This window comes from Centropristis striata, chromosome 7, assembly GCF_030273125.1.
Source record: "Centropristis striata isolate RG_2023a ecotype Rhode Island chromosome 7, C.striata_1.0, whole genome shotgun sequence".
NCBI classification, from domain to species: Eukaryota; Metazoa; Chordata; class Actinopteri; order Perciformes; family Serranidae; genus Centropristis; species Centropristis striata.
Genome location: NC_081523.1, coordinates 32,606,737 through 32,632,715, shown reverse-complemented (window position 1 = coordinate 32,632,715; position 25,979 = coordinate 32,606,737). Strand labels below are relative to the sequence as shown.

At 38.4% G+C, this 25,979-nt stretch overlaps 1 protein-coding gene across 1 annotated transcript in view; it reads right to left on the bottom strand.

Annotated features, from left to right (window-relative positions):
- Window positions 1-25,979, bottom strand: part of cacna1ba (calcium channel, voltage-dependent, N type, alpha 1B subunit, a) — a 148,629-nt gene that overhangs the window by 33,556 nt on the left and 89,094 nt on the right. Inside the window, exons 24-37 of the mRNA XM_059337834.1 lie at window positions 25,839-25,898; window positions 25,141-25,247; window positions 23,775-23,786; window positions 17,570-17,593; window positions 11,852-11,948; window positions 9,131-9,291; window positions 8,845-8,982; window positions 7,676-7,877; window positions 5,774-5,938; window positions 5,215-5,325; window positions 5,052-5,135; window positions 931-1,047; window positions 620-685; window positions 437-528 (exon numbers count right to left, since the gene is read on the bottom strand). Coding sequence (XP_059193817.1) covers window positions 437-528; window positions 620-685; window positions 931-1,047; window positions 5,052-5,135; window positions 5,215-5,325; window positions 5,774-5,938; window positions 7,676-7,877; window positions 8,845-8,982; window positions 9,131-9,291; window positions 11,852-11,948; window positions 17,570-17,593; window positions 23,775-23,786; window positions 25,141-25,247; window positions 25,839-25,898 — 1,436 coding nt within the window. The remainder of the gene's footprint in view (window positions 1-436; window positions 529-619; window positions 686-930; window positions 1,048-5,051; window positions 5,136-5,214; window positions 5,326-5,773; window positions 5,939-7,675; window positions 7,878-8,844; window positions 8,983-9,130; window positions 9,292-11,851; window positions 11,949-17,569; window positions 17,594-23,774; window positions 23,787-25,140; window positions 25,248-25,838; window positions 25,899-25,979) is intronic.

Genomic DNA, 25,979 nt, shown 5'->3' with positions numbered 1-25,979 from the left:
GAAGATCATTCCCCAGTGCTCTCCTAGTTTTTGCCTTATGGAAGAACTTCAACACAATCCTGTACATATTGTAAATAAACTGTTCAACGTTCTAAAAGCCTCATGTTCTGCTTTTGGGGCCGCAAACAAAACCCTGAGCATGAATGAGCAGAATGTTTTCCCTCTGGGTTCTTTTGTGTAAATGTAATAATTCAAGTTTTGGAAAGAAGTTGCATTGTCATTGTTGCTGTACACCTCTGCCTGACCGACAACTCCTAGCATTTATTGTTTTTCCTTATAATAACTAGTAGGTCCAATATCATCATATCTAGATGCGGTTCAACTTCATCTTTAAAGAGCACTATGGCTTGGTGCAGTCACTCATTACCTACTGGGCTGTCAGCCCATTTGATTGATCTATAGGTAGGTAGGTAGGTAGGTAGATAGATACATATACCTGAATAGCAGCATGAGAGCTTGAAGGAAAGTGCGAAAGTTGTTGTGGTGATTGATAGCTGTATCCTCATTCAGCTCAATGTTGCCAAACACCTACAGCAGAGACAAAGTGAGAGAAAGTGATTTGTAATGTCTTAGCAGTCTGCAAATTACTTACAGGCCATAACATTTTATCATCACCCACCTGCATTCCAATTATGGCATAAATGAAGAACAGCATAGCAATCAGAAGGCAAACATAAGGCAGGGCCTAAAGGACAGGAAACAGGAAACCAAAACATGTTTATTTACTTATTACCCTACTCTTACTTCTTACTAATTCCAACCAGGATGTTTGAGTTGGGTAGAAGATTACTTATACTACTACTATTGCTAATAATACAATCTCACAGGCATGCATGTTGTTTTACACAGATGTAAGAGTGATGGGGTGCTTGGTTGGTTTGCGACTGACTTAAAGTGCTCATTGGTGAGCATGAGAAAATGTCTGAGCACCTTAAAGGACTGGACAAAAGTCCACAGCAGGATGCGGATTGTATAACCCTGTCTCAGCAGCTTGATGAGCCGAGCGGCTCTGAACAGCCTCAGGAAGCTCAGGTTCAGCAGCCTGTCCTGTTAGACACAGATATCAAGTAATTACCAACAAAATACACTGATAAACACACCTTTATCAGGGCTGCATTATCTGAAAAGTCATGTCAACGGTTTACCAAATCAGTGGTGAAATGATGATTCCCTTTAACTTGCATCAGGATTATGATTCTACAGTAAGACTAAAACTACTCTACAGTAGTTCCTTGGTAAAGGAGGCATTCTCAACATACTTATCCTGGCTCTTTATTGTAGAGCATGCATGATCAAACATATAAAAGTCTGGATGTTTCCAAGAGCTGATACAATTCTGGATCATACCTCACTTGGGAAAGAGTTTATCTTACAACGATACTCATATGCTCATATGTATATTGAAAGAGTTTTTGGTTGCTGTAATTGTCCTGCTCACATTGGCCCTCATTTATCAATTAAATGTAGAAACCAGCACAAATTCCAGCGTAAATCACTTTACGACAGGGAGCTGGAGCCTGATGAGCTCTGAATGAGCTCCAGCTGAGCTCAGCAGGTGCAGCAGATCTCCTCAGAGCCCATGACACAACCCAAGATTTCCTTTCAGCACTGTAGCCAGGATGACAGAGAGTCACAGCTCTATTGAACCATGTATTCCTAAGACTCTCACTAGTATTGTTAAGTAATGTAAATATTAGATATAAAATTCTCTAACTCCTGCCATCAACTGGCACTAAGGCATCTTTAAACCCAGGAGCCTTAGAAACGGGTACAAACCCTGATATATATTTAGATTGCTTGGCTCCCATTGATTTCCAACAACTAACCTCAAAGATCTCTTCATCTAAACCGTCTACCTGTCTCTTATCCCAACAAGGCTGCTTAAAGAGGTTCTACCTTTAACTGGTACTTCTTTCTTAGATGCAATCAACCTGTCATTATTAACAGGCTATGTGCCACAGTCCTTTAAAGTAGCTGTAATTACACCTCTTTTTAAAAATGTTCATCTAGATCCTGGCATTTCAGCAAACTATAGACTAATATCTAACCTGCCCATCCTCTCTAAGATCCTTTAGAAAGCAGTCCCAAATCAGCTATGTGATTTTCTACATCACAATAGTTTATATGAGGATTTTCAATCAGGATTTAAACCAAATCAAATCAAACCAAAATTACTTTATTTATCCCTGAGGGGAAATTCAGTTAGTCTGGTAGGATCTCTGTTAGAATGAGACAGCCTGATGGCTGTAGGAGAGAAGGATCTTATGAATCTCTCCATCCTGTAACGGAGAGAGAGGAGCCATCCACTGCTGTTTTTTTGGTCCATAAAGGTTTTGTGTAGCAGATGATCTGGGTATTTCAAGATGGCCTGGAACATGTTGACAGGTTATCTCTCCACCACCTCCTCCAGTGTGTCCAACCTGGCTCCAACCACAGAACCAGCTCTTTACACTAGTCTGTCCAACCGCCTTGCATCTCTGTGTCTGATGCTGCCTCCCCAGCAGACTGCAGCATAAAACACCACACTACCACCACAGACTGATAAAACATCTGCAGCATCTTACTACAGATGTCCAGAGATCTGAGCTTCAAGAAGAAAAAGAGTTTCTGCCCCTTTTTGTAGAGAGCGTCTGTGTTTAGGGACCAGTCCAACTCATTATCCAGGTATACACCTAGATACTTATAACTTGGCACCACCTCCATGTCAAGGCTTTTATAAGATCCCTATATTCAGATTCCTGTCCATTCCTGATACACGCCACAATAGCAGTGTCATCCAAGTATTTCTGGATGTGGCAGGACTCAGAGTTGTATTTGAAGACAAGGACTTTAGTCGAACTTGTCCTTCCATAAGCCAAAGTTATAGTAAGGGTGAGTGGGTGAGGCTTTCCTGAGTATGAAAAGGTTCTCAGGGTTGAATCGTCTGCGACAGATTATGGGTTTTCGGTAGCCATGAATGACAGGGATGTTTTCATAGCACATGTTGTGAGAGTGAGAGCAGTAGAGAAGGATTTACAGTCTGTGTCCTTGCTCGGTGGACTAGCGCAGGTGGGCTTGCTGGTCTTTAACCAATATGGTCTTCACACAATGAGGGCCGACCCAGAACGGCTGACGCCGGCGAGCGACCCTTCCACTGGTGAAACTATCAGCTATGTATAGCTCTGGCGGCCCAAAAACAACCCGAATTCAATTCAAACTCAAACAAAATACCATGAAAACCCTACTGCCCTGTCTCTAACTTCCAAAACAGTGTTTGTTCTACCTCAATGGTTAGTGATGTATGAAGGAGTAAGTGAGGCTCTCAACATTAAAGGCATAGAAGTTAACGACAATTCACACCCAATGCTAAAATTTATTTAAACCTGCACCTGTTCCCACAGGGTTTAAAGCTCAGGATGAGATTAGGGCCGGTCTGGAGTTCGTACTCGAAAGGATCGCAATTAATAAGAATGTTAAATTATTAAGTAAATTATGTTTATTACAGCCTGCAAAGACTCATCAATTACACAAGTAAAATCATGAAGGCAATCGGTGAGGAGCTGCATGCTACCGTGGCACGGCAGAACAGACAGGTGTCAGACTGGTAATTAGCTGAAAAGAGAGGAGTTTGTCAAAGGTTTGGGAAATATTGTTGCACATTAATTGACATTTACATACATTCACAAAGGAGTTCCCCAACTTTATAAAAGAGCAATACTAAAAATGTGGGAGTACTCTTTTAACTCACATGCGATAGATGACAACTTGTTTATATTAAATAAAATAGTAGACAAGCTAATAATAGAGCATGGTACCAGAAAGTCACTCACCGTGGTCTGCATGGCAACACCGGTAGTGACAATCATCAAGATAGAAATGACGATGAAGGGAGAGACAGAGGGACAGAAAGAGGAAGACAAAGACAACGACAAAGACACAGAGAGAACAGGAATAGTCATATTGCACAACATCAACGGATACAGCTCAACAAATACACACATGTAACTCAGTCAAAAGCTACTTCATAACACACACACATATATAGGTTAGTGCATGAAAGTCTGCTGTGCTTTTTGTGTTTTCTGACGGTCTTTATTTATTCCAGAGTATTTCTCTAAGATGAACCTCACACAAAAATATCTCTCTGTGGTGGATATAAAGAAACTGCCCAACCCTGCCCTTTAACAACCCTCTTTAATAAATCAATCATATCTGGATGGCTGCCATGTGATTGTCTTTGCTAATAAGTTTGTTTGCAGAAAGCTTACTGTACAGGCTATCTCTAACCATGTGTTGTACAGACTAAGCATGTTGAGGTAACGGTGTACACTGCAAAAAAAGAAAAGTTGGGTGAACTCAAAATTTCAAGGCAACAAACTTCGATAAAAGCTGGACAATTAAACTAAATATTTTAAGTTTTGTTTTTGAGTTTGCTCAACTCTGAATTCAGATTTTTGTCAACTCAACTGTAAATTGTACTAACTCATAATTTTACATTGTAATAACTTTTAATCCTTACTTCTGCAATGTGCTGAATTGGCACGATTGTAACGCCGCTATGAAATGTCAGCTAATGTTGCGACCACAATTTTGAGTTAGCATTGATACGCTAATGGCTACTCTTGTAGCTGTAACAAGCAGTGCCGCTAGCATCTGTTATCCGCTAGCATCAGTTAGCCACAACAAAGAAATAAGAGTTAGCAGAACTATTGTCCCTTGATGTGATCCCCAACTTAAAGATAAATAACAGCAACTCACAAACTTGTTTTTGAGCAAACAACTGGCTTTTCTTTGTTGTGCTAACTTACACTGTTGCCCTAAATTTTACCAACTTAAATCACTGTTTTAGGCCAAAAAATACAAGTTGGCTTTCTTGCAGTGTAGTGGGTGGGGACAGGTACAGACTCAGTGCATTAAGCATGTTGATGTGATGGTGTAGTGGGTGGGGACAGGTACAGACTCAGTGCATTAAGCATGTTGAGGTGATGGTGTAGTGGGTGGGGACAGGTACAGACTCAGTGCATTAAGCATGTTGAGGTGATGGTGTAGTGGGTGGGGACAGGTGCTCTTACATTGATTTCAGTCACCAGGATGTCAGTGATGCTGCCCAACACTGTGACAAAGTCAAACACGTTCCAGGCATCCTTTAAGTAGTTCTGAGAAGTAACAGTCAAAAATTATTAGTTGTTATTTATGATTCAGGATATTTAAAGTGGTTTCATGAAGTTTACCCACCAATGGACTAAAAGCAATGATCTTGAGGACACACTCCAAAGAGAAGAGCGTGGTGAAGACTATGTTGAGGTTCTTCAGCATCACTTCGTAAAAGTCTGGAGCTCCATGGAACTAAAATACAGAGGTAAATTATCACATTTTAATCATGTCTTGTTGACATGTATAACGGTGTAACACTATTAACTGAATAGTTAAACATTTTCGGAAATAAAGCTTAATTGTTTTATTGCTGAGAGTTACATGATAAGATCAATACCACTCTTATAAATAAAGCTACAGCAGGTAACTGGTTGACCGAGCTTAGTTCAACCAGCATAACTATCAATAAAATACATTTCTTTTGCAGTATTTTTGTACTGATGTTACCTAACCTGGCTAGCTGTTTTCTTCAGTCTCCATGCTAAGCTAAGCAAATTGGTTGCATGCAGTAGCTTTATATACATATATTGTACAGACATGAGAGTGGCATCAATCTTTTAATCTAACTCTCGGCACAAAATAAAGTATAAGTATGTGTAGTTTGTATTGTGTTAATAATGTCCTCTTCAAATGTTCTTACCTTCATCATAAGTACCACGGTATTGAGAGCGATCATGATCATGATGGAGTACTCAAATGGAGCTGAGACCACAAACTTCCACATCCTGTACTGGAAAGACTGCGTGTTCTCGGGCATGTAGCGTGTCAGAGGTTTAGCATTTATGGCAAAGTCAATACAAGCCCTCTGTAACAAAGAAACCACACCTTTGCTATACTGACTTTGCAGCTGGTATGTAAAATAGACCACTTTAGAAAAAAAGGAGGATGACTGTTTTAGTCTAGAAAGACAAAAAGGAGCACTTACTCTTTGGAACAATAGCTTGAATACAGAGACAACACACTGGCTAATAGGATTATATTGTAACACCTACTCTTTTACTCCCAGCATGTTGGAACATCTAGTCATTGCTTTTGGACAGTTCTGTTTTCATCAGTTATTTTGCATGCTGGCATACAGGGTGTCAATGGCCCTAATTCAAGTAGTAAATATGAGGATTGTCCAAATAACACATTAATTTCGATTAAGTAATTATAGAACAGGATTACCACCTTGTTTGTATGACTCCACTAACAAGCCAAGTTGCAGTTTAGTCACATATGTAGTCATGACAGCAGACCATGCTTGAAATATGGATGTTGCTGCAAAAAAGCTACAGATTCTAAAACTTAGATATTACACACACATCTTCTGTTTTGAAATTCCAAATGTATTGTGTGTCGATGGCTTTATCTGTGATGGACACTGCTTGTGTTTATACTCAAATGTTCAAACATTCAAACACAAGACCAATCAGTAAAACATTTTTTTAGTAAAAGTGACAGATTGGTTATGTCTCAAAGAATATAAGCCCCACAGTCTCCTGTAAATATAATACTATCGTGAAAAGTTCTGTTTCAGGACAAACCTCCCCTAAATGTTTCATGCAAATCCATTTATAACATTTGATAGTATCAAGGGTAAAAAATTAACAATAAAGTAAAACTACTTCATTTTCTATTACTTCTACTTCTCTGCCAAAGGTGTTCTTGCAGCAAAAACTGTATGATCAAAACTCACCAAAATTGGCTGGTGGGTTACCAGTTCCACCCGCTACAACAGGCATGTCCAAACTATTCCACAAAGGTCCGTGTGGCTGCAGGTTTTCTTTTCAACCAAGCAAAAGCACACAGTTTGACCAATCAACTGTCTGAAGACTGAGATCAGTTGATTAACTCAGTCAAGTCTGGTGTGCTGCTGCTTGGTTGGAACGAAAACCTGCAGCCACACGGCCCTTTGTGGAATAGTTTGGACATGCCTGCGCTACAAGTACAACTCTTTGACCTCAAGGTGCCAATGTAACAATAAAGTTTGCCTTTTTACATTTATCTCAAAAATGACTTGGAGTACATTTTTTTTCATCATTTAAATCTCTCAATTCTTTTGCATCTTTGCTCCAACGACCTTCTGCTCCAAAATGTGACATTTTGAGAATTCTTCTCAATTTTCTCTGAATTATATTTCTGTTAACTTGTCAGAAAGTGGGTAACTATAATGTTTCACCTGTTGCTCATTAGCCCTTCCTCCTTGTGCTCCTCTCTGTCTGTGCCAGTTCTTCTTATTACATCTTTATCTTAGTATCACAGACTCTTTTTTTTTCTATTTATCCTTGTATTTTCTGGACCATTTTTCTGTATCTTTCATTGAGATCTTGCCTTGCAATTTGAAGACTTCAGCATGTATTGTTGTAACTGACTTTCTGTGTTCCATACCTGGTTCATTCAAGATAAGACTTTTTACATTTAAACTGTGAGTCTGAGTCATGCTAATGAGTCCTCTTTTTCTTCTGGGATCATTGTTTTTGTTACACACTTTGGCGTTGTTTTAGCGTTACTGACTGTCAACATAACATAAAGCTGAAGTTGTTTGTCATGCCTGCTTTACCTCGTTCTTTTCCAAGCTGCACTCAGACAAGGCTTTGTCTCCTTGCTCCTGGAAGGTGATGATGATCAGAGCCACGAAGATGTTGACAAAAAAGAAAGGGAAGACCACAAAGTAGACTACATAGAAGATGGACATTTCTATCCGGTAACCTGGACTTGGACCAGTGTCTTCAAAGGTAGCATCCACAGAGTGCTTCAAAACACTGTAAGGAGATAGGAGTACAACATAAGAAGAAGAGAAGAAGAAGAAGAAGAAGATTACTTTATTAATCCCACAATAACATCCAGAAGGTGAGACACAGCAACATATCTAACCTTTAATGTTATTCTCCAAAGTAGTAAAACAGATCAACAAAAACAAATATATTTAAAAAATATATGTATGTATATTGTATGCCCAATAACAGAAATTGACATTTAAGTCTTTATGAATGTGTAACATATGATAATTATATGCAACAATACTGATATGAAGGCTTATTTTCACACTAAAACACAACAGCCCTCAGGTTATGGGAAGTGAATTGTATAAATGACCTCCAGTAGAAGCCTGTGTCTTGCCTTTTTTTTTTTTTTTTTTACATCTTTCATCAGCAAATTGCTCACTAAATAAAATCATGACACAGTAACTAGTGCAAAGACACCAGCAGGACTTTAATAAATTGGTCACCATGGACACGTAACTACCAGTCTTTACTGTCACTAAAAGGCAACAGATCAATGTGTTCATGAAATGCTGCCAACACAAATCTTTCTTTTCACAGCTCAGTCTTTTTATTTGCCCTCCAAAATTAGTATTAATTAGTGAGAGGTCAGTGTCACTGCTCACATTAGCTGTGGTTCCAGCAGCAGCAGCCAGGAGCTCTTTTGAGTGATAAAGCACTGACACAAAAAGATACTCAAGCCTCAATGTTTTTGTAATGACTGTATTATTTAATGAAATGAAGATGATCTTTGGAATCCACTCCTCTAAAACTCAAAATAAAGTTCTGTGAAATTGAATGTGATCGGTTTAGTTAACTACAAACAAGTTGGGTATTTTTTGCCTCATCCCAGAATGATAAATCCTGCTTTTTCAGGTGTCAAATCCATCACAGATAGACATAGTTTCACCTATGACAGCCTTACAGGTTTGTAACCTAAAGAGCGAGTTAAGTGAGCTGCACTTACGTTGGCCAGCCCTCCCCAGTTGAGACAGTGAAGAGGGTCAGGAAGGCCCACAGCACATTGTCATAATGGAACTCATATTTCTTCCACTCTCTGGGCATGGCAGCCACCTCGTCTTTGTCATAGTCTAGGAACTGTCCTCTGGAAGACATGGAGGCATAAATAAAGCGTGGGGTGAGACAGGTAAAGGGTCTGTTTTCACCACATCAACATTTGACTGTTTACAATGTAAAAGTTTCTGAGATAAAATAAAAAAAAACAGTGCACAAAATGGGGGTTTTGGACCAACTTGCAGTCCTTCTCCAGGCCCTTGGACTCATCTGTGCAGTAGAAGAATTTTCCCTTGAAGAGTTGAACTGCGATGACAGCAAAGATGAACATGAAGAGGATGTAAACAATGAGAATGTTCAGCACGTTCTTCAAAGAATTGACCACACAGTCGAACACCGCCTGAGGATACACAGAAACACACACACACACACACACACACACACATTTGATTTGGTGATTAAGAGGCAAACTAAAACATTTCTAAAGAAATTGAGTGTGCTTGACTCTGGCCCGTGACTCTCACCCATATGTTATTGATACTGCATTGTAGTTTTCAGTATATTTTCTCTACCGTTGCTTAGGTATGTGACAGATCAAGCTTTCAACATGTGTGTCTTAATATGAGAGAACAAATAGGCTGTTAAAAATGTACCATTGACAGTTTGCTTAGAAATATTGTGAAAGGGCATAAGAAATAAACTGCATTTCCTCCAGAAAGTATGGTGTGGATGAACGGTTTTCACAATGGAAAAGAGGAGGATGTCATGTAAGATAATAAAACAGGTGTTGGTGTTTGTCTTGTGTGTGTGTGTGTATTTGTGTGTGTGTGTGTGTGTGTGTATCTGTCTGAAACTATATATATATATATATATACTAAATAATATTAATGCAGCCCAGGTGACCAAAAATGGCCGAAGCGAGAGAGAAAAAGAGATTTAGCGACCATCCCAAGTGAAATATATAATAAATATATATATATATATATTGAAATATATAATTTTACTAATCTTTACTGGTTTCTATTTATTTTCATATCTAGTGGTATACCTGTGTTGGACGAATTATGTAAACAAAAATTACCACCTTGGCCTCAGCTTGTAACAAACTGAAACTAACTTCAAGAAAATCTAACATCAAAGCTGTCATTAGTTATAGTTGGCCGTAATAAATAAATCACAATAGTTCGTCCATCCAAGCAGTGAAGAAAAACCAGTGTGCCACTATTATGTTCCCATTCATCATTCAATTGGGCTTCCCACAATATCTCATAGTATCCTTATATCAGCATCAGACTATTACCATAACATCCATTATTATACTGTATGTTAACATACTTTACAAAGTCTGTACATAACATTGACTGCCGATCTAACATTAGCAGCAACAGGCACCATGTGTTGACATGAGTCTTGTCCTCTGACTGTGTTTTGTGATATAAACTACTAGCATGTCAGCTAGTCAGCTGTTGTTACCTCGTCAGAGTTTATTAACCATCCTGTTGATCTGTCGGAGGGATCTTCTTATCATAGAATTCCTCTGCTGCCTTTGGATAATGAGTGTGAGCTTGGCTGGATATTACAGGCTGTACTAATCTTGGCATCTTGGAGCTTCGCCTTCACCGGGTTGGAAGCCGCCCGCAACTTTCCGACCTCTGAACTCATATCTGGGATGCACCTGGGCTCCTCTGTAGGTTACAGAGGAAATTTGTTGCTTTTGGGCAAACCAAGAAATTTTCTCCTTGTCCAAGTAGCAATGGAGGCGAACAACCATAGCACGGGGCCTCTCTCCTCTTTTGGGTTTGGGTGCTTGCGTTCTGTGTGCATGGTCGATCATTACCGAATTATTGAAATGACGACCCGCCCCAGTACCACTGGAAAGAAGGCAGCGGCAAACTTTGCTGGCTGACCGGCCTCAGCTCCCTCTTCAATGCTGATCAGCATCAGGTTTTGTCTCCGGGTCGGGTTTTCAATGTCCATGCATTTTTCCTGAAGTTTTTTACAATCTTTCGCTAGCAATTCTTCTTTCTTCTTTTTTCTAGCACTCCAACGCGATCCACGGTGTCACTCAGAGCTTTGCCCATGTCCGATTTCTCCCTGGAAATGTCGCCCTGCACAGCACAGAGTGAAGATAGCTTATTTGCTAGCTCAGAGCGAATGCTACAAACGTCTGCTTTGGTTTCTTCGCAGAGATGAGATGTCCTTGTTAATTTCTTGGCGTAGGCCGGCTATTTCAGATTTATTACTAATTTATTATTTATTACTGAGCAATGCTTCACGCAATGATTGTAGCTTGGCTCTCAGCACGTTGAGGGAGATGGCTGATTCTGCTTGGTCCACCATCATGAAACATTCAGAGGAGGCCGCAGTTGTAGAAAGCGATGGTTTGGATTTCTTGCCTTTGCCTGAGGTTCGATTCATAGCAAACAGCTTCTCTGTCAAGTCAAATCCAGAGCTGCCTGTCGAAGTGAATGTTTTGGTCAAGATAAGATGAATACATTTCCTCTACTCCATCGTGGTGGAACTGGAAGCCCTGGTTGCACACCTTTGAGACACTAAATCAAAGTGTATTAAAGCATTGCCTTGTGCCCAATCAATTCTTTTGGAAAATGGCATTACCAATCATCGAAGATCCTTTGTGCCTTCATGCGTGGTTCAGAGGGAAAGCAGAAAAAGCTGTTGAAGGTGTACAGTTATTGGGACCTTCCAAGCGAGCAGTTACTCTCAGCGAGTCCCCAGAAATGTTCGGTCCGAAACATCCACTGTTGCACGAAGTGACATTATGACACTCACACACAAGTGTCTGATTAATCTGTTACTAAAAGTGGTCCCCTAAAATTGCACAATTTCCTCCTCTTTGCTAAAAACTAAAAAGACTGAGCCTATTAAAATGTATATATATCACTATATATCTTAGTTGTGGTGCTTGGGGCTTGTAGGTTAGTTGGGTTTTGGTTATTTACCTTGAGTTTTGGCAGACGTTTGATAGTCTTAAGAGGCCTGAGCACTCGGAGAACCCTCAGTGACTTGATAGTGCTGATGTCTTTGCCTTTAGTCCCTCTGTGGAAAGCAAACACAGTTAGACCACACACGGAACTATTAATAAACGACATGTAGTTCATCACATAGTTTTGTGCATTACTAATATTACTAATAAAAAGCATGTTTCTTTTCATCTTGGTTTTCAGACATAGCTTTAAATGTAGTTTTATAAAAAAGATTCAGGAACAAAAAACGCACCTCAAACATATCCTACTTCTGCAAAAGTAGGCTACTTAAGCACACTGATTCACTGCCTTCAACTCTGACAGTGTTCTTACAATCGCTACCCCCCAAATCCCCTTTTGCTTTTACTTCTCTATTCTCTCTCGGCTCGATTACAGGAACCACTGGGGGCACAATCTGTATCAGTGCATAGAGACTCCCCTGGTTCCTTTCTGTCTCTGCGCCCTCAGCCAACACCAAATCATCTACGCTCTCTTCCATCCATCCATCCACGGTCCAACGCCTCCCCACATCCCTATCCCTCATCTTTTGACCCTTCGACGTTCATACTTTTATTCAGTACCTTGATTCTTCCTTCCATACTCAAATTCAGATTGGCGTGATCTTTTTTTTAAGAGAACATAATGTTAGTAATTGATTTAGTTACACTTGTAATTATGTTTGGAATGTGGTGGGTAAATAAGGCACACAGCAATAGGTTTTCAAGATGTACCCAAAAACACATCCATGAGAAATCTGTGTTAAGTGTCATCAGGACGTGGTTAGCTTAGCAAATGGTTTTGGTTAAATACTAACAAACATGTACTTTGTGCTACAAAATACTGCACTGACATTTTCCGTAATTCACTAGAACCACGATACTTCTCTAACCAAGAGCAATGAGTGCCTAAACATAACCAAAGAGCACTTGATGCAGCTGATTCTGTAGTGGATGTTGTATTGCAAGATCAGATATTTTGATGGACAACAAATTAACTAAATTGTCAGTCAACATTTCAGTGATACAATTTCCTCTGAAGCTAAATGATTTCCAACAAAACATTTTTGCTGTTGATATTATTGGTATATACATTTACATGTATTAATTTGGCAGCCTCTTGTCTCAAGCAAGGTACCAATGACAAATCTGTAGAGACAGTGACAGTGACAAGACTGAGGGAAAGAGAGAGCACATCATCTCAGAAGAGGCAGATGTTGATGTCATTTTTGGGAGACAGAGAAGGATTCTGCTCCCTGAATTAAGTTCACTTTTACTTAAAGTGGAGTAATTACACATTGTGGTATTAGTACTTTTACTGAGGTAAGGGGTCTGAATACTTCTTCCACTTCCACATGTTAGTGACTTGAACTTGATGTGAGCAGCAACATGGAGTCAGTGGAGGGTTAATGAAAAGTGGAGTGATGTGAGCTGTCTTAGGCTAGTTTAGTATCATCACATACTGCAATAGGTCGCAGGTCTGCTCTTCCATTAGACTAACCATGTAGTGACTCCAGCTCTGTAGCTAACCCAGGAATATAAGACTTTGGTTGTCTCACTCTCAGAGGAAAGGGGTAAGAGTGGAGGGTTCAAAGACACGACACATGTGCATAAAAGTGTTAACCTTACACAGTCACGGAGTAACAAAGCAATGTCCAAAACAGGATTGTGATTCTGACATACAGTAACCTGCTGATTAATGTGTTTTGAAACGGCGTATCTGTCTCTGAAAGAGGGAGGAAACTGAGAGAAACTCAGAGTTTGATGAAGAAAACCTGCTCGTTAGGTTCTCAAAGTCAGTTACCGCGACAACTCAACCAGAGATTAAGTTATTTCCCTTTCTGTGTTTCCCTCATTTCAGGGTTAACATACTCTTTTATCATGTAATCCTGGTTTACATGAACAAGTCAGTGTGAAATATCATACACTCAATCATTTATTTCACAGAATGCTTTTTTAGTCCATTTGTTAAAAGAAGACTTGAACAAACAAATTGTTTTTTTACACAAATATGGTCACACTTTAGACTGTGCATCAGGGATCTTACTCAACAAGACGTCTGGATGTCTAATGAAGTTGAGTTTCACCGTTTCATTTGTACAGTTAGTGTTTGTTCTTTATGACTTTGTGTGTTCAACACAAGACACAGTTTGCTACAAAATTATCAACTTGAAACAAAGTTTCTTCTCTTATGTCTGAGCGTCTATTCTGGAGATTTATTTGAAACTCTTTTTTTCTTCACGAAAAGTATATCAGATTGACTTACTCTCCCTAAGCCATTCTTATACTTTAAAGGCTTTGAAAACATTTTGTTTTTAATAACCTTCTTGCTATGAGTGTTATTTCTGTATTTGTGTTTTAGTCCATGATTCTTTTACTGGTTTTAAGTGGGCAATGCTCATCTGGCAATACCTGGTGTCACATATGTCCATGTACCAATCAGGGTTTAACAGTATTTGAATCAAAATCTGATTACAGTTGAGGAGTTGTTGCCTTACATTGTCTATCAAATCTTAAACCATACCCACACGGTCCAAAGGAAACAGATTAGGTTTTCTAAGGGTTAACATTTAATAAATTAAATATAATAGTGGGTTTTTTTCAACTTTAACTACTTGTTGATTGTTATTTGGTCATTAACATACATATTTCTCCTGTGTAGTGTGTCATAGTGGAGGACAAAGACATCTGTGACACCTCTTGACAAAAGGATGCAACAGATTTATTTGTTTGCCCTCGCTCCTTCACCACCATACATACGTAGGTGTGTTATGTGGGCTCCACCAGCAGCAGCAAAGGCTTTTGAGGGGTAGGATCCACAGGAACCCCAAGCCCCACAGCTCTGTTGGGGATCTATAAGTTATGCTTTCTTATAAACAATCCCGTATGAACCTGAGACAGCTGATCTGTGTGGATATGCTGCAGAACATAGAAAATTAACAACTGTCAGGTCCTATTGTCACTATTGTCCTAAAGCCAACGCTTCAGACGCCTTAACGTGTGCACATGCAGACTTAAATAGCCTAAACTGTCTCATCGGTCTCTCTTGGTAATACAGGGATTGCTTGAATTGTGAAGCGAAGCAGCTGTTACACTCAAAATTCGTCATCATAAAGTAAATAATTATTTGTACATTGAGACAAGCGTGCGCAAAGGTGTCCGCTACGTTCGCACATGGCATGACACTTGTCACCCATTCATTATCTAGTGTACTCGCAATACGCGTGCCTGTACACACGCATATTTATCAGTCTATATGCAGGCGACTCGGTTAAGGCGTTTTAGTATAGTTCACTGACCCCCATAGAACGCGCGCACACGCACACACACAAGCACGCACACACTTTCTCTCTCACATTTTCACACTGTAAATAATCTGTTAGATTAGACAATTCAAATTTAGACAAATAACTTTTATTCAATTCCATAACTTGGCCAAAGAGCCGCATGCAGCTCTGAAGATGCAGGTTGCCTACCCCTGGTCTAGGACAACTTACAACACAATTTTAGAAGCACTTTGAAGGACCCTTGAAACCAACCAACATCCTCTACAGAAGAGACAGAGTTGGAAGATTTAAGAAAAGCCTTACCCATATCCCTGGCCAAGATCTCTGAGCTAGTTTAAAAGCTCTTCAGTGTCGGTGTGGATGTGATTGGCCTGAGCCTGAGAACTGAGGACATTATTGGACTGTTTGTTTGCATATTATGAAGGTGGCAGACTAGAGGTGGTGGTTCCTTTTTTTTTAAATTTTAAAAACCAAAGGATTATTCGGTTATTGCGCTGCTCAACCCAATCGGTAAAAGCTTATCCCAGGAAGTGCTGACCAATTGGTGAGCCTCAGATCCAGGAGAAGCAATATGGTTTACGGCCATGATGTAGTTCATTGTGCTTGGCCTGATGTTTTATCAGTGTAATGCTGCCGGAAAACAATGCTGGTAAAATTAAAATAGATGACTTTAGTGGCTATTCTTAACTTAAATTCACTCTGTTCTTCCTAACAGGGTCTTTTCTGAATGCCCAACAGTTCCAAGTTGCCGCAGGCTCTCAAGGAGCCCCCAAAGTACCATAGACTCAACTTTAAGATCCACTTCAATTAGCTGTGGGGTGAAAAAACGGTATGACTTTCATGTGCTATATGAGATCCCTTTACTGCAATCACAACCACATGCAACAACTTTGATGCTCTGGTGCACTTTAATCTAGCATGCTTTCATAGTGAAATAGAGCCAGAAGATTTGTAGACCAGACATTCACACAGTTACAATGAGGGCTAAGAGAACAACCACATACGATATTCTGATAGCTTTCAAAGAATACCCCTCAACACCCATATACATATATAAATATCTGTGAAAAATTTCCTCGGGAGGAGAACACAGAGCTGTGCTCTGAAAACATAACAGAGTTGATTTTTTCCTTTTTTTTGTGTGTGGTTTATATTTATTAAATTGCCAATATGTCTTCAATCTTCAGACTTCAATTATCCAATCCACCAAACAACACCAAACAAGAATTAACAGCAAAGAAAAGCTGTTCTGTTTTGCTAGGTTTGGCACATTTTTCATGGGTACAACCCACATACTCAGCTCTGCTGCTCATCCCACAAATGCATGTTCCTTACAAATGTGGCACCTATTAAAAGGGAAATAAACAGGCTTTCCAATGGTATGAGATGTATTGCCAAGAAGCATTGTTACAACAAAGAAATAATCAATCAAACACATATTTCCTTACTTTTTGCGTGTAGTTTATATTTGAGCTTTATACAATTTGGGCATGCCACTATCCTCTACACACATAAACCCTTTGTGGACCAACGCGTACCTAGTTCTTTTGTTGGGCTGGTGCATGGCAATGAGCCTACATTGGCATCCAAACACGACATGTACAACACATCTGTGCTGCTCATCTTGATAGCTAAGTACGGCAATTACGTTCTTATTAACACTGAACGTAAGATGTTAATGTTGGACTTTGTTGTAAGCTAACACTAGCCTGCTAGCTCTCTCATTGCAGTTAAACAAATCAAATAAAACTAATGATACACATTTAAGTTGGTCTTTTTGGTCATGTTAATCCCCCCTCCCAGCCCCTGGCGTAAGTGGTTCGTTGTTCAAGACCAGCAAAGAGTCGGTGCCGCTTTGGAACTAGTTTTCCTGCCCAAGAGCCGGTTCTTTGGCTGTCAAAAATCGAAGAACTGGTTCAAGATGAAGGAGGAAAATGCAAGGTAAACTGGCCGAAGTTTGCTAAAGATAGTTAAGGAAAAGCAGATAGACCAACAGAAAAAGCCCCTGACCTTGCTAATGATTCATTCCACATGAATCATCAATTTAAAACCACCTTTAAAAAAAAGAATTCTGGGAAACAAGACATTTTTTTTTGTATTTTGAAGTTATGACCAATAAAAAATACATTATTTTCCTCCATAAAGGTAATACAGCATTTTGGAATGAAACTGCTAGAACCAAGAGGGGTTTTGGTATGCAGAGGCAGGTTTCAATTGAAAGCTGTCAGACAGAGGTCACTGTTGTTATACAAAGGCATTGGATTAGCTAGATTATGAGTTTAATTGTTTTATTAATGAAGCTGATGTTAGAATAAGAAGAATGATTGTTAGAGAGGGTTGGACTGGGGGAAAGGGATAGGATAAGGTATGGGTATAGGATGGGGGTCAGGGTTGCATAGGGAGGTTCCCACCTGGTCATACCTTGTTGCGATCTACTTTGGGGAAAACAGGGGGAAAACAAGGTACAGCACATTTATGGATGCTTCATACACACCAACAAAATTAAGCAATTGTTTGCATCAAATGACAACACCATAGTTTATATTAATGAAAACAGATGTAAGATAATATACGTATACTTTAGTTGGTAGCAGGCAACTGGGTGGGTAATTCCCAGTAAAGAGTAGGCTCCACAATGGATTCAACTCAGTTCAGCAGGTATGAAAGTGCATGTTATTTTTTGAGGTTAACTATTACTGAAGTAACACACAAATCAAAGTTGTTGGTGATTATAACTGGCACATGCTCAACTCTTATTCTGTAATTTGCACCCTGCTCCAACTTCTCAGTCGCAATGAAAACATCAAATACAAAGAGCAAATGCCAACATAAATTGGTAGATTTTCAAATTAATACAACTAATAGTTATATTAAAAGATAAAAAATATCACCCCAGCCCTGAAAACCAGGTTTTCACTAGCACCTGGAACTAATATTAGGAAGCAGTATTGCAGTTTGCAGCATTAAATATGAGATGCACCAAAAAGCTCAACACTTGAGTGGTTACACAAGGTAAGATGACAGATTCAGCTTTGATGGGAATGTTTTGACCAAATGGAGACATGCATGCTGAGTGAATGACAGCTGTCTGTCAAACAGGACTTTCTATCTGTCAAAACAGTTTTTGCATATAATTTGTTTGAATTTGATTTATCCTACAGAAGCATCAGATATGTGGGACTTAATACAAAGGAAGGAAAGTTTTCAATATAATGTTAATAAATTACACATTATTAAGTTAATATTAATGAGTTAATTAAAGAAAGTGATATGGACATGAAAACATACAATACATTTTTACAACTCAGCTTATAATTATAAAATTGTATTTTATCCTGCATTTTTTTTAACCTATCACATAGATGACTGCAGGTCAATTGAACTAAATGTCATTATTATAAAATTACTTTTTCCCAAAATCTTATCTTTCATGATAAAATCAATGTCTGTTCACGAAAACAAGGCAGACCCAGTTATGTGATTAGCTGTTGCTTCAGTCTGAATGAGGCAACTGCCAATCACCATTACATGTTATGCCCTTTTTGTGAAAAAAAGAAGAAGAAAAAAGAGTTAGTGTATCCCTATGATTTACTTCCTGTCGCTAAACACATAGCTTTCAAAATAAGAGCACATTGAAATGTTAACAGAATCCACCACAGAATTTACAAGAAGACTTTCAAAATATGATGCCTTAAATACACATACAAGAAACCTTATTCTTCTTTACAATAATTTCCTACTCTACAATCAGGAAGGCAAACTCATTATTAAGATCAATGATTAAGATCAGTGTATGTCATGGAATAGTGAAATTAAATATGAGAGAAGCCACAAAATTTGGGCTTTTACTTTTCCCCACTGGCTGGCTACCCTATGTCTGGCTGGAAATTCAGGGCAGCACTAAGATAGTTGGTGTGTTTCAAATATTCAATTATCTATATAATTCTCTTGTAGATCAACTTTTCTCATTTAATGTAATCCTTGCTGTGTCCACACACAGGCAGTATGAACCGCGGTTGGGAATACATTTTTTGTCAAACTGCCACTTCACGCTTTTACCAGCCACTTTCTAGTTTTTACCGGCAATGTGAAACTGCGTGTGAGAAAAATAAAAATATCAATATTAATATTCAAAGAATGCATTTATCATTTATTGTAGAATCAGATATTGTTTGTCTTGTTTTATGTCTGTTTCTAAAACAAATGTTTAATAAGGAAAATGGTTTAATGGTTCACATTTCGACAAAAACACATAACTGTAGAAACATAGATACAGAGATAAAAAGGCATCATATTTTGACAGTCTTCTTGTAAATTCTGTTAAGACTTCAATTTACTCTTATTTTGAAAGCTACATGTGTATAGCGTCAGGAAGTGATTTAATTGTTTGCTTATGTTAGCTTGCTGCTACTGAACGGCGTATGCAACAGTGTGTTTGTGGTTCTGAGTTTGTTTTGTCGTTTTGTTACAGTGTGTTCAGCATCAAATATCCCAAAAAGAGACGACAATTAATGAAACTTAAAACACCACTGTTAAATGTATAATTCAATCAATTTTCAAGTTTTTTTCAATTTTCAACTTTCTGACACTTCTTAAGACTTCTTAAGACCCGAAACCCTGTCCAGAGAGACAACACAACTTTATTGTTTGCTAAACAGTTAGTTACCAGCAGACTTAAGACTTTCTCTGCTTGTGGGACGTCAAAAATCGTAACAACTGCAGTACAGGTTTGTATTTGCTGCCCAACACCGGAGGAAAGCATTTGTCAGGTGGTGGGTGCTTTTTTCCAATGCTGGTATTTATTCTTCCATCCTTCTTCCATTAATGAAACAATCATTAATTTAAAAATCTTTCTGCATAGCCCACATATCTGTGTTATCTGAAAAGTCCAGAATAAAGTTGTATATTATGAGAATAAAGTCATAATTTAATGACAATAAAGTCAAAATATTATTTTTGAAAAAATGTACCTGTTCTACATTCTGCTGTGCATTAGATTGCTTCTCTGCTCATATGGTAGTATCCCATTCAAATTGTCTGACAGACACAGAACCCTGTTAGGAAATGTCACTGATGAGACAAAATAAACGGAGGCAGTTGTGCTCTGCTCTTCATCAGAGGTGGAAAACTGATTTTACTGAAAACGTCTAGGACAAATATCACCATTGTACGGAGCCCCTAAAGGGACATGGTGAAAATAAAATAAAACTTTGGTATCCCGTGAGCACGAGAAAAGTATCTCGTGCTCACGAGAAATGTTTCTCGTGCTCACGGGAAACCAAAGTTTTATTATATTTCCACCATGTCCCTTTAGGGGCTCCGTACCATTGTGTGGACACAAATGTTAACTTAACCACCTCTGATAAATTACAGTTCACAGCCTCTTCCGCAAGCTTTTCAGTGGAAAGCAATCTGGAGTACCAAGCAAGAGTGATGGAGTCTATAAGTGATAGTGATGCTGAGACAGTGGCAAAGAACAACAGGTCTCGTAATATTATGACCACAGAAGGCAAAGCACCTGCAACATGAGTAGTTAGATGTTGACCATTGGTGCACCAGATACATTTCCTTGACACTGATGAGAGTCTGTAGAGCAGAGCGGTATAGTTGTTGAACCCTGGTGGGAGATGGCTACACTTTGATTGGCCTGTCTGTGTTTGGGGCGCAGGACCAAGCAAAGGTTGTCAAGTGAGCTAAAGGTAGTTCCATGAGTCAATTGAAATTCTGTCTCAAGCTGACTCATTTCAAAACTAGGATATGGTAAAACGGGTCCTAAATACGGTATTTACATGATATTATGCTAACTGGGGATTTCCACCAGGCGTTTAACAGCAGCGTAGCGAGCCAGCCGAATACACGCAAGATAACGACAACACTTGATAATCCTGGACGTACAGGAGACCGCAAGATCCGATGATAACCTGTGTGTATAAAGTAAACAACAACAAACAGCTTACTTTGCTTCTCCGACATGGAAGATCTGTTGATCTGACCATCTATCCTTATAAAAAGAATGGGTTATGTCATAAATTATTGTATGCTGTTCCACTTCAACAATCAGACTCGTGGTCCATGTCGCCGACCCTCTGAGACCCTCTGATTGATTGATTGCTGATCTGTTGTCCGCAGTCAAGACGTAATGTTGATGTGAAGAAGTTTTAGGCTGCATGAACTGTGTATTGTGTTGTATTTTGAAAAGGGGCGGAAGTGTATTACGGAAGTGATTCTGTGTCGGATTACCTGTCTGGTGCAATCTGCTCTGTTGAGTTTAACGCAGTTAAGCAAGGGCTCAGGGCAAAAATGGAAGTGCTACGGATTGATCACACTGCAGAGTGGAGCGCTGCGGCTAGGATGCTACTAAGGCGTTACGCGGCACGCCCGGTGGAAATGGTCTCATTGATTAGAGTGGCAGCAATCAGCACCGGTTGAAATCAGGCTTAAGACAAGGGTTAAAGCTTCATGTCCCAGGCAGAAATTTACAAGTTAAGCTATCTTGTGTAATGTTTGCTGGGATTGCTGGAGTGTGAATTTTGCCAAATCCAATAAAGAGCAAGACAAAGTTGCTTACGCTACACTAAACTTCATGGAACAGCTTCCACACAGGGCTATTAACCCTTTATCAGGCAAAGAACTATATTTGGTAACTTCAGGTAATATTTCGAGAAAAAAGTTGCAAATTTACTACATAAAAGTGGCAAATCTACAAGAAAAAAAGTTGCAGATTTATGAGAAAAAAAGTGGAAAAAAAGCAACTTTTTTCTCCAACATTCACCACTTTAAATCTCATAAATCTACGCATTTTTTTCTCGTAGATTTGCCACTTTATCCCTTAATAGGGCACTCATTGAAATACTTGCAAATTCCAAATTTCAACCCTAGAGAATATTGGAGGATATTACATACTGCAAGAATGTGTAAAAAAAAACATACTAAAATAATATTTTGAGAAAAAAGTTTACAAGATTAAAGTGGCAAATCTACAAGAAAAAAATGCGTAGATTTATGAGATTTAATGTGGGAGAAAAAAGTTGCCTTTTTCCCACTTTTTTCTCGTAAATCTGCGACTTTTTTTGCGCAGATTTGCCACTTTAAATCTCTTAAATCTGCGACTTTTTTCTTGTAGATTTGCCACTTTAAATCTAGAAAATTTGCAACTTTTTTCTCGAAATATTACCTGAAGTTACCAAATATAGTTCTTTGCCTGATAAAGGGTTAAGATTGACAAATTTTGAACGTACCCTGCAATCCCACAAACTAACAATATTTTATATATCTATCCGTCTATCAAACTATCTATCTCTATCTAACTATGTATAAAGGTTAATAGGGAAGTATATAACAAATTGCATGTAAAGGAAGATGATGTGACATTATAGTCATTAAAAACCTATATTTAACAGCATACATGTCTTACAGTTATCTAATGATAAAGATCACAGAGAAGATTTATATTTTCCCAGTGATATACTAATGCAATCAGGCAGCAGCTTGCTCCATTAGCAAGCCTCTGGTGAATTAATGATAGATCATTTGAAATTGATCAGCTTGGACTGTAATGACTGGTATCATTACAGTCCAAGCAGAGCTGAAGCAAAGCAAAGTGCTGATGAAAATATCTCCCATGAGAGTGTCAGGGAAGATAAAAGATAATGAACACATAGGTGGCATGCCCCTCTATAGCAGAGGAGAGTGGAGAGAGGAAGGAACCTTTAGCAAGCACACGGGGGTCAACGACAGGAAGATCTTAGATGGATGACGGGATGGGATTGTGTCACAGACACAATATTTCATACTGTGAAAACACCCATCCTAACAAGCAATTTCACTTCATATACTGAATGTCTTACAGTCTTTTAAAGAAAAATACATCTCAACACCTGATACAGATGCATCTTGAATTTTGAGTGGACACTTCACACTAATCAATAATAATGATGGTGAAAAAAAACTGTGAAGGTGAGGTGATTTTCCCCTGACAGTAGCCTCGAGACCAGAATGTGTGTGTGTTGTGTTTGGAATGTTCAAGTCATGGTAAGTAGGAAATCTGCCTACAACTATAACTATAACTATCACTATCACTATCACTATCACTATCACTATAACTATAACTATCACTATCACTATCACTATCACTATAACTATCACTATCACTATCACTATAACTATAACTATCACTATCACTATCACTATCACTATCACTATAACTATAACTATAACTGTGTCTCAGTTTGTGTTTAATGGTGGGATACGTTCTTTGCTTGTAATTTTACTACAAAGTATAATTTCTGTATTAAAAAATTCCATATGTGTGCACTTAATATCCAATTATCCTTGTGGTATTTGAGATGTAAATTACTTTTGTACAGTAGACAAGGACAGTTTAGGAAGAGTGGTTAACTTAACAGTAGGAAAAAAATAATTGTAGAAAATGTTGCTGTATTCACCCTATAACATGCCTTTTAGGAAAAACCTGAATCAATTTCAAATAGTAAGACTGAATATGGGAAGAAATTACTTGTTTAAGTAATGTAGGTGCTTGTATGTATGTTTTCTCTTACATACATACACATAAAATGACACAGACAGGCAAGATAAGAGAGGTAGAGGAGGCATTACCCCATGAAGCTCCTTCAAAACGATCCCAGCACAGAAATAGGGAGGGAAGTACGTCATTAAACAGTGCATAACAGCACAACACTCACACACCCACACTCTTTTCTCTTCCAGGATTTATTCAGGATTTTAGTTCCACTTCTCATCTTCTTCTGTTGAGGAAAAGTGCTCTGCTGTATTTTTTCCTGCTTGTTTGCTCTTATATTTACATTTAAAAGTAATTAGCAGATTTAGACTAAGATGAAAAGCTGTGATTAGCAGTAACGCAAAACTGGGCTTTGAGTTTATAGCTTACACTATGTATGTAATAGCCTTCATCCCTAAAATAAGGCTAAAGCTAATAACAAATGATTTCATTTCACAATATGAACAAAACACAATCAAATAACAACATTATCAGCAGTGTTAAAAATGACTTAAAGATGAATGAATTGCTGAATTGCAAACATAATCAACAATTGAACTGTCATGCCCATATTGATGATCACGTACAATAATTCTAGTTCTATGAACACAGGGGGCCTTCTAACATGAATTTAGTTTTTTAGCCTAGTGGACCCATACAATGACTTTTTCACAGTCTCCAAGAAAGGAAAAATACCTCTCACATTAACAATTTTTTATTTTTTTTTAATTAAAATTGTGAATGTCAGAGGTAAAATTGTGAATGTGAGAAGTAAAATTGTGTATGTGAGAGGTGAAATTGTGAATGTAAAAATTGTGTATGTGAGAGGTAAAAGTGTGAACGTGAGAGGTAAAATTGTGAATGTGAGGGGTAAAATTGTGAATGTTAGAGGGAAAATTGTGAATGTGAGAGGTAAATTGTGAATGTGAGAGGTAAAACTGAATGTCAGAGGTGAAATTGTTTATGTGAGAGGGAAAAATTAATTATGGCCTCTACGGCCCCTCATATGGTTCGGTGTGGTGCTCGCAGAAGGAGCTGGGAATTCACTAACTACTGGATCCACTGAAGCTCAGCATCTAATGGAATGACAGGGTTTCACGTGTTCACAGAACACTAATTACAGGACATAATCATTGTTGTACTTTAAAAAAGCTTTTCCCTGTAACAGGTTAATATGAGCCCCGACAATCTTTACAAAAAGATGAACTCATCTTCCTCTACTGAAAAATTACCTTCTATTTTATAATTTAAATAGGACTGTAGCTTTTTCTCTTATGAAGATTTGGCGAACTAGATGATGCAAAATGGTTTTCTGCCCCTTACAGTCCACATTACATGGTCATTTTTAATTGAAGTTTATTATGTCTTACATATGATTTATTAGATTAGACCACCAGCCATCACTAAATCTGATGATTAGGGTTAACTATTTTGAGACAAAAAGGTAGGAGTTATTGAACTTACGAAAATGCAAAAGCCACCAGCGCCCCACTGACCACTATGAAGTCCAGAATGTTCCACAGGTCCCTGAAGTAGCCTCCAGGATGAAGCAACAGGCCAAGGTCCACCATCTAAACCAAAGACAGCATTATGTATCTTTTGTGATTATTTTTTATTTTTACTATATGCTGTTTTATTTAGTTTCATATCTATTAAATTGTATTTCTGCAAATTAGCTACATTTTGATAGAGAACTATATAAGGACTGTACTGAAAGAGTAAATGAAAAATCACCATATTTGGTGATTATATTATGCATTTATCCTCTATTGTTGTTATGGTCAATAATAATTAATACATTAATCATTTAAGTAAGTGTAAGTCATTTAAACTATGGGTTTAATCTCAATTGTGTTATACTACTCCGTGAAACACAGTAAGAGACATTCATTTTGGATTGCATCCTCATATCCTGAGTACACCACCACAATGGTCACAATGAGGTGAGATCCTTACACTGACGGCCTCATTGTCCTTTATACATTCATCAGTGACATATTTTTAATAAGTAGAACCTGTGATGAGCCAGCAACTTCATTCTGATAAGTTATAGTCACATGCATAGCCGTTACAGTTCTTAAAAAAAGGAAAAAATTGCAGTGAAAAAACCCTAAGTCATGCGGTTATGAGTGTTTTAAATATGTATTTATCTACATGCTTACCTTGATCACCATTTCAAAAGTGAAAACACCAGTAAAGGCATAGTCCAGATACTTGAGCACCTGCAAAAGAGACATTAATCAGTACTGAACCAGACAGTGCATGGAGAAACGTATTTACCTCTGTTGTCATGGCAAATAATG